The following is a 10,042-nucleotide window of genomic DNA, read 5'->3' as shown; positions in this document are numbered from 1 at the left end:
ATAATTGTTCGATAATGGAAACGCATTATAGAATCGAAAACGCTCCATTTGTAATAACCCTAGACCCTCAGCTGCCAAATTGTTCTTTTTTCAAGATTGCCCACAATTTATTGCAAAAATGGCGGCAAATTCAAATCTTGCGTTAATTTTGGACACCCTTTATTTTCTACAGTTCATGGAAAAGTCTCTTTGTTTATTGCAATAAATTGAACTTCGACAAGCAGGACAGTGGATCGTTTTTACAGTTAAAATTTATTGAATATACAAACAGTGTACAGTCACGCGTGAGAAAAATACAACAGGATGAACATCAGCGTCTGTGAGGCTTGGAACAGAGAAGGTGGAATGTCCTTCGATCGAATCCTCTTGGAATCAGGACCACCCCGAATACTTTTTGATTGTTAGAGAACTGTCTCCCGGAACTCCTGAAAGGAAGAAAAGAAATGTCACTTCAAGTTCCAAGGGTAGACAATTCTCTAACAATGCAAAAAAATCACATCCGGGCAATTCCATGAAAATGATATTTTGTATGAAAATCGCTTTTATAAACCATTTGTATTGGAATGATTTTATGGATTACTAGTGGTACCCGCACGGCTTTGCTCGTAGTAGAAAATTAAAAGGTCATTAGGTTCGCCTGGAGCTGGTGGTGTATTTTATGAATGGATGATGAATTTCTCGCCAATTTGCTATGTTAAATGGCTCGCCCATGTTACGGTTCCACGTTATGATAATTTCTTAATTTACTATTCCACGCTATGATAATTTGTTCGGTAAAATTTCCTTAAAATTGGAATAGAGAATAACAAAATCGAATTTTCGAAAAATTACTTCGAGGTGCACACCCGCATGCTACAAACTAACTTTGTGCCAAGTTTCATGAAAATCGGCCGAACGGTCTACGCGCTATGCGCGTCACAGACATCCAGACAGACAGACTTTCAGCTTTATTATTAGTAAAGATAAAGATAAAGAAGATTTCCCTCATTATACTTTATTCAATAGGCTTTTATGTGCTAAATTCATTTTTTTTTTCAGATTTATTTTAAAATATGGTCATTTTTATTGCTACAAATGGAATTAGAAAATTCTTGTCACTGCGTCAGTACACTGAAACTTAAATTATTTTAATTCAATGCGTGAAAAATTGTTCAAATGACCAGTTTTTAATTGTTGTTTCTGCATCTCAAGAGGACTTGCATTAGTTAAAAGAATGAATTTATTCGAATTCACAGAAATTTTGGTTTGTACTAAGAAGTCAAAGAACTTGGTTGACACAAATGTGAATTCGTAACGAATAAAAAAAAAGTGGAAAATAAAAAATAAAAATTATTTTTTCGTGTTCTGTTTTTGATGTAATTGTTAACGATGAAATGTAAGGGGGAAAAATGTGACTTTTAATGAAAATAATTTCATTGTAGCCACTTAAAACTTTCTTTCTTTTCTTTTTAATCAAAAATGCCGTTCTGTCATACACGGAATTGCCCATTTTCTACGAGTTTCGGAAATGTAGCTATGTCAGTCTAAGAGTGGGAAAGCAAAAGGCGACATTTGGCCAATGCTCTCCCTTTAAAGCGCTATCTGTCAAAGATGGGCAGGGCTTCAATGCTTTAAGTTTGAGACTGTCTTACTATAGTACGTAGTCATTTGGAAATGAAAAACAGTTTTTTTTTCTTGCTCAACCCGGTGCACAGTGGGGCGAAAGCGTCAAAAAGCGCTTAAAAGTCTTTTTAAACCTTTCTCGCTTGTTTGTTTGCGCAGGCATGTTATAATGGATTTTTCTCGATTTGTTTGGGCTCAGGGTTCAAAGTTCGCAGGTTTACGCAGCTAATTCCTTTTCAGGGTATTTCTACCGACCATTGATGACTCATTAATATTAATTTCTAAGTGGACATAAGAGGACATTTTTTTATAGAGCGTTTTGAAAAAAATAACTTTGAATTCCCTAGTTTTCGGTGCTGATCAAAACCAATTATCGGTTTGAATATTCGATTATTCTTTTTTTGTTGTTGTTTTACTATCGTCGGACACGAGAAAAATTAAATATTCCCGTCATTAATAAGAAAAAAATATATAGATTGCTTAAAAGCAATTTGTTTAAATCCCCTTCATTCATGGCTCTTCACCGTCTAAAGGCTATCTTCAGCTTTGTAGTGGACGAATGGCTGTAAAATTCCAGTTCTGATTGGCCAAGATGTAGGCCTGTGCAAATACATCAATCCTCAATTGGTTGACTATAGAAAAAAAAGACCCTTTTAAGCGGTTTTTCTCGTTTTCACCCCACTGTGCGGTGCAGCAAAATGCCTTTTAGTTCATGTTTCATTTTACAAAGCGTTTTGCCAAACATTTTGCGAAACTCGGACCGCGAGCTTCATTGCTGCTGAAGAGCTGTCAAATGCAAGTGTACTACTAGATTCACATGATAAATTCCAACAAGGGCATGTCTAGTGGGAATCAATTGGTTAGGTGTAGTAAAATGTTTTTCAAGATTATGCTATGAAATGTTTTAGATTTGTAATTTTCTGTACCCTAATTATCCTTATAATCCTAATGGCAAGAAAAAAGAAGGGGGACGGGCCAAAAAAAAAAAAAAAAAAAAAAAAAAAAAAAAAAAAGAAAGAAAGAGAATATGTTCACATGTACGCGCGTCATACTTCTTAAACTCATAGCTTGTATGAGGAATTTTTAATTCAATTTAATCTTTAGTTAAGATACGAGTGTAACTTTAAGGGTGAATGGAATAGCTAAGAAACTGATTACCTCTTAAAATTGTCTGAGTATATAAATACCCAAACATTTTAGCCTACCACTTCATATCTTAATATTTACTTGGGAATTGTCCATATTTTATTTCATTTGACCAGGCAGTTCATTTTCGCAAACAACCTCTACCTCAACAGTACTTTCAAAAGTAGTGTAAAATGAAACACTTTAACCAAGCATAACAACAAGTTTAACACTTTCTATGAAATTATAAATGCACATACATTTATGACGTATTTAAAGGTTTTAGGGATGTATAAAATTCGGTACGAGTTTTCCATCGAAACCTGTTTCAGGCATGCTTGCTTAGTTTTATGTTGATTGGTCGTAAGGCTGGACAGTGAAAGCGACCATTGGAAGGGCAAACCCATCGAGAAGAGAAAAAATGGCAGGAGTGAAGAATTTCATTCATAAACCAAGGTCCCAAGTCACGTGATTAATTTTAAAGCAGAGCATTGGAAGAAATAAGGTTTATTTACGCAAAACGTGCCAACCATTCGCTGTTTGTTGAGTCACGTTACTTGGGGTCCAATTTTGCTAAACCAATGATTGGACTGGCTCCCTCCATTTTAATTCCCGCTCTAAGCTAAAACCTAAAAGTCGCCTGGTAATATAGGAAATAACAAAGCGCACGAAATTGAAGATGACTGCAGACACGTGCTTCGGCGTTACAAGGCACGTCTTTTTCAACGCAAAAAAATGAGTTTATGGATTAAAAGACATTAGACAAAAGCTTTTGTCTTTTCCTCCATAAGCTCAATTTTTTTTCCCGTTGAAATAGGCGTGCCTTGTAACTCCGAAACGCATGTCGGCAGCTATCTGCAATACTGTGCAAGTAAACACTATTTCTTACTTTACTTTTTAAGCATAAAGGTATTTTTGAGCAATCCCGATTGCTTATTGTTCTCATTTGACTGTTTTTTGGCGTTACGCTGATTTTTCCCACCGCCACCCTCCGCACCATCACCGTCGACCGGCTGTCTCCTCACGATGCTGCTCCTATAGCGAAAGCCGTCTCCAGGTTGCATCCATGTCCTACACACACGCGCATACATACACAATTACACACACATACGCGCACATACACTCACACACAAACACATACACACATACACACACAAACACATACACACACATACACACATACAAACACTTACACACACGCATACATACAGACACCCACACATACAAACACACACATACACAACTACCCACACATTCATGCATGCACACAGACACAAACACATATGCCTACACACACATACACATACTCCCCCCACACACATTCATACACACAAACACATACACACACATACACACATACAAACACTTACACACACGCATACATACAGACACCCACACATACAAACACACACATACACAACTACCCACACATTCATGCCTGCACACAGACACAAACACATATGCCTACACACACATACACATACCTCCCCCCACACACATTCATACACACACATACACATAACCCGTACACACAAACATACATACACACACTCGTGATTGAGAAAAACATGATTTGAATTCAAGATGTCAAAATTAAAATTAATTTTTTTTCATGTTTTTCAACTCTTAGCTCTCCTTGATGTTTTAAATGGAACTGATAAATTAAATACGAATTTCATATTAACCGTATATTACTTCAAATTAATTTCTTTTTACTTGTTCGGTTCTTTGGTTTCATGTGTTCTAACAAAAATACGTTCGAAATAACGTACGATTAGTATGCCATTGAATGGTACGTTACTGATCATTTTGCCCCGGGTCTCAAGCGCTTTTAAGTCGGGCTCTGCTAATAGGCAGCGGAATACGACGATAAAAGGAATTTGAAATACAACCTTAGAAAGAAGATATTAACAATTTGAGTATCGATATCTGCAAAAATGTTTTAAATATTATGTATTAACCAGGACGGTAGTGTAATAATAAAAAAAAGTAGTAATCGTAAAAAGCATAATTAAATAATCGTCAAAATGGCGGTGTATTTTATATATAGTAAAGCATGTTTTTGGACGCATAACTTATTTGCCTTTGTACCCCCTTTATCGAAATAGGAAGTCTTTAAGTCTGTCGAAATTTTAAGAAATGCTGCCCAATTTAGCTAGTTTCGGTGACTAATGGAAAACACCTTTCACACGCTAAACAGGTGAATGTCCTATGCCACAAGCTGACGGTAAAATCGCGTGTACCTTGATCTTCTTGCCAAGTTTTAAAACTTGGATGATTTTAATAAAATTTCGGCAGAATTTAAGTCCGTATACCTCTTTAACGGGGACACGAGGGCAAATAATTTTTGTATAAAAAAAAAAATAATTTGAATTTTGTCATTTGGAATTCAAATTATGTTTTTCTCAATCACGAGTGTGTGTGTATATGTAGGCGTGTGTGTTTGTGTGTGGGGGGTATGTGTGTTTGTGTGTAGGGGATATGTGTATGTGTGTAGGTGTGTGTGTGGGGGGGGAATGTGTATGTGTGTGTAGGCATATGTGTTTGTGTCTGTGTGCAGGCATGAGTGTGTGGGTAGTTATGTGTATGTGAGTGTGTTTGTGTGTGTATGTGTTTGTGTATGTGTGTAGGTGTATGTATGTAGGTGTATGTTGTATGTGTGTAGGTGTATATATGTATATGTGTGTAGGTGCGTGTATGTATGCGTGTAAGTGCAGGATATTGACGAAACCTGGAGACGGTTTTCGCGAGAGGTGCAGCATCGTGAGGAGCCGGTCGACGGTGATGCTGCGGAGGGTGCTGGCGGGAAATAAAATCATAGGAACGCCAAAAACAGTCAAGTGAGAACAATAAGCAATCGTGATTGCTCAAAAAGCATCAATATGTTCTTTCGATTGCTACATGTTTCAACTTTTTTCATTATTTCACTATTTGTTTACTTTTCCTAGTTAAGTTCTATAAATGTGGTAAGTATAAATAGCGATACCTAAGGATACCCTATCTTCGAACTGAGTGCTGACAATTCCTAAAGTGTTACATCGAAATCTAAAAGAAATATTAAAGTATATTCATCTTTACTAATAATAAAGCTGAAAGTCTCTCTGTCCGGAGGATGTCTGGATGTCTGTGACGCGCATAGCGCCTAGACCGTTCGGCCGATTTTCATGAAATTTGGCACAAAGTTAGTATGTAGCATGGGGGTGTGCACCTCGAAGCGATTTTTCGAAAATTCGATTTTGTTCTTTTTCTATTCCAATTTTAAGAAAAAAAACTATCATAAATTACGAAATTATCATAACGTGGAACCGTAACATGGGCACAAGCCAATTGGCGAGATACAAAATTATCATAACGTGGAACTGTAACGTCGGTACAAGCCAATTGGCGAGAAAATTCACCATACATTATTTGTAAATATACAAGCGAACCAAAAGACCTTTAATTTTTCTATTACGGGCGAAGCCGTGCGGGTGCCACTAGTAAGCAATAAAGCACTGTATAAGCGAGTCAAAGTGATGAGTAAAACATTTTAAGCTCTATATATCTGAATTTATATCACGGTAAAGTATTCTTAGATAATTGCATTCTCAAACGTAAACAAAAGTCATGTTTACTTTGCGTTTTGAACTTTAAAATGCCATTAGAAAAGAATATGAATTGTGAAGAAGGCGAAAGATGCTCAATAACGGTAATCAATGTGAATATGATAGTTTTCTCTATTTACACTAGATGGCAGCACTAAACACTTAGAACAAGAAATACTTTTTGCGCATTTGGTATCTTGTGTGTTATAAGTGAGCGTGCGGAAAGAAAACAACACTCTCTTCAGGCCTATTATTTGAAGGATTTCGTCGAAGAGGACATTTGATTTACATCAGACTTAAGAAACATTATGTATTCAGACTTTGCTTCTGCTTTTTTTGTTTTGTTTATAGTTTATGTAACATTATACACCTTTTGCCTCTCCCCTTGAAAAACTTTGAAAGGACTGGCCTCTGACCTGTCCGTCCCCTTACTCAAACCAATAGTTATAAGTTATTTCAGTAAGTAGTTTAAATCAAATATACTTCAGATTTATTGTACTTGTACGAGCATTTTTTTAAGCAATCACGATTGCTTATTGTTCTCACTTGACTACTTTGATGTCCTATTATTTTATTTTCCCACCGCCACCCTCCGCAGCATCACCTTCGACCGGCCCCTCACGATGCTGCTCCTATAGCGAAAGCCGTTTCCAGGTTGCATCCATATGCTACACACAAGTGCATACATACACAACTACACACACACACACACACACGCAAGCACACACATACACACATACACACACACAAATACATACCGACACCTACACATGCACACACACACAAACACATACACACACTCATACAAACAACTACTCACACATTCATGCCTGCACACATACACAAACACATATGCCTACACACATATACACATACCCCCCACATACACACACATTCATACACACAACTACTCACACACTTATGCCTGCACACAGACACAAACACACATGCCAACACACACATACACATACTCCTACACACAACACACATACCCTACACACAACACACATATCCCCACACACAAACACACACGCCTACATACACACACTCGTGATTGCGAAAAACATAATTTGAATTCAAGATGTCAAAATTAAAATTAATTTTTTTTTGAAAGAGAGAGGAAAGAAAAGAGAGAGAGATTAAATAATAATTTATACCTCTTTGTGATCCGGACGCCATTGCCAGAGGTTTTCTCGCGGGGGAGGAGTAGTAAGACGATTTGCTGCCAAATCCGTCCGGGTCCTTCAGACTTTTCTGTGGGAATTCTGTCAGCCCCATAGGTTCACCGTGCCGCTCTTTCCTGCTGTCTGGGGGGGAAAGAAAATGTTAAATTTGCAATCTGAGTTGATTAACTAGGTCAGATGTAATTGGTAATTTATTAATTTAACTATTGAATTATCAAGAAAACCTTAAGCAGTAAGTTGCCGCCTACAAGCCAGGGGTAAGGCTAAAGAACTACATGCAATATACCGACGGCAGTTTCGACCTAATGAGATGACATCTACCCCTATACCGATGCGATTCCTCCACTTGTTTGCTGTTGTGATTCAATGTGTGGGGTCGGTCTAGAAATTCTTTCCCAGACCACACTCATCGTGAGAAAAACATGTTACGCGGGTGTTTTATATCTGTCACCAGTATGGGAGCTGGACAAGTATAAGACCACACGTAAATACGGTTTTTGCTCCCCTTTTCTGAGAAATGTTCGAAATTAGATCTTCAGAATAGCTGAATTTTATCCGAAGCTGGACATTTGTTGTGCACATAAACTTTCTCCGTTTGGTGTGATATGATGTCTGTGACACTATAGGGAACATTTTTCAACCACCTTGTCAACATCGTCTGACTGTTGTAAACAGGGGTGCATTCCCCGCCAAACGAATCTCCGTATGTAAGAGAAAGTAAATAGGTCAAAGGGGGAGACACTCGTAGAGCAAAGATGCTGGTGAGTCGCGGAGTGGCTCACGCAGTTCAAAATATCTTTGTAACATTAAATAATCTGTAATTTGTAATATAGCTGTAAATATTGATGTCATTAAACGTCTCTAAAAGACCATGCATTCTCTTGTCGTCTTTACACAAGAAGTGGGATCGGTACACCCCCAGCTTGGTTGTTCCCTATTCGTTATTCGAGACTGATGAGTCCATAATAAGGACGAATCTGTAGTCTCTGGATGGGATGACTGCATGCAGTTCTGCCTGAGCCCTAGCTTATGGGCGGTATTGTCCAGTTTTATGCAGTGTCTCTACCTAACAATAATGTGTAATCGTTGGAATAAATTGCTGCACTAATATTTTTAGGCATAATTTGGTTTTGTCAAACATATATTGATTATATAAAGCATCGTGTTTTATGAGGTTCTTAATAAGATCTAGAGGCTCTATAAAAAGATCGATAGAGATTCTATAAGAAATACCTGTATAGAGTTTTATAGAATTATGGCCCAATTTTCTATAGGACACTTCTATGGAATTCTATAAAAATAACTCTATAGAATTCTATAAGAAGTGTATAGAATTCTATAGAACTAATTTTATAGAAACCTATAGAGTTTTTCACTATAGAATTCTATAGAAAGCGGCCTATAGAAAATTGGGCCATAATTCTATAAGACTCTATTTAGGTATTTCTAAAGATTTTTTTAAATAGAATTCTATAGATCGTTTTCATAAGGGACCTTACTGTCTTATACTTAAGTTTTGCCTTCAATTCAAGAGTTGAACTACACCATGGCTGCGGACTCTCGCTCGTGCGATAAATTTACTTTATCTACCAGTTTGCTAGCAGTCTCAGCTTTAATGATATTTGTCTCCAGCTCGGTTACTCACTACTCCAGACTGATGAGTACATAACATGGACCAAACTGCAGTCTCTGGATGGGATGACCGGGTTGTCGGTTAAAACATGCATCGAAAAGACTGCTTATTGATCTCGCTTCGACCTAACCTGACGTTCCGGATTGATTTCTATTGTTTTTGTAATTGGTCAGACCAGTCACGTGACACTTTTAAATTTTGCTGGAACATCAAATCCAAAAATAATCACACAACTTCGATTTTTATGTGAAAATGTATCGGAAATTTAATTATTTTTTTTAGATAAAATAAAATAATAGTTTAAAAAACTAAAAAAACACGCTTTCGTAGTAAAATGAACGAAAAAGTGAAAAATAATCTTTGGATGATAGTAGTTGACCAAACACTTAATTTTAATGTAATACAAAAATGCGTGGGGTGCTGTCTATTTACATTTTTGCATGGACAACAAATGGAAGAAATTCAAGACAACTGATAAGAAGCACCCCACGCTTTTTTGTATTACATTAAAATTAAGTGATTGGTCAACTACTATCAACCAACGATTATTTTTCACTTTTTAGTTCATTTTGCTACGAAAGCGTGTTTTTTAGTTTTTTAAACTATTATTTTATTTTTCTGTTTTTTAGTCTTATGTTGGAGAATTATCAGGCAAAGTTTTTTTCTTTTTTTTTTTTTTTCTTTTTTCTTTTTTTTTTTTTTTTTGCGGTATATGAAAATTTTAATCAGATTGGGACTTAAACCCCGATTGGAAGCTACTGTGAGTCATTGATGTATGTTTGCTTAAATCATATTTATTTTACTTTGAAAATTTGAGATGCATTTGAATAAAAGTTTTGTTCAACAATGGTCTGATCAGCAATGAATTTTCAATTGAAGGCTCACCTAAATTTTGGTATGAAATTAGTTAAAAA

At 36.5% G+C, this 10,042-nt stretch overlaps 1 protein-coding gene across 1 annotated transcript in view; it reads right to left on the bottom strand.

Annotated features, from left to right (window-relative positions):
• Positions 1–236: 236 nt before the first annotated feature.
• Positions 237–10,042, bottom strand: part of LOC129217817 (cell adhesion molecule Dscam2-like) — a 234,892-nt gene continuing 225,086 nt past the window's right edge. The window contains exons 24-25 of the mRNA XM_054852155.1: positions 7,469–7,618; positions 237–425 (exon numbers count right to left, since the gene is read on the bottom strand). Of these exons, the coding sequence (XP_054708130.1) occupies positions 373–425; positions 7,469–7,618 (203 nt within the window). The 3' untranslated portion in view covers positions 237–372. The remainder of the gene's footprint in view (positions 426–7,468; positions 7,619–10,042) is intronic.

Source organism: Uloborus diversus, chromosome 2 (assembly GCF_026930045.1).
Source record: "Uloborus diversus isolate 005 chromosome 2, Udiv.v.3.1, whole genome shotgun sequence".
NCBI classification, from domain to species: Eukaryota; Metazoa; Arthropoda; class Arachnida; order Araneae; family Uloboridae; genus Uloborus; species Uloborus diversus.
Note: the sequence above shows the minus strand (reverse complement) of the source record. Positions and strands in the feature narration are given on the sequence as shown.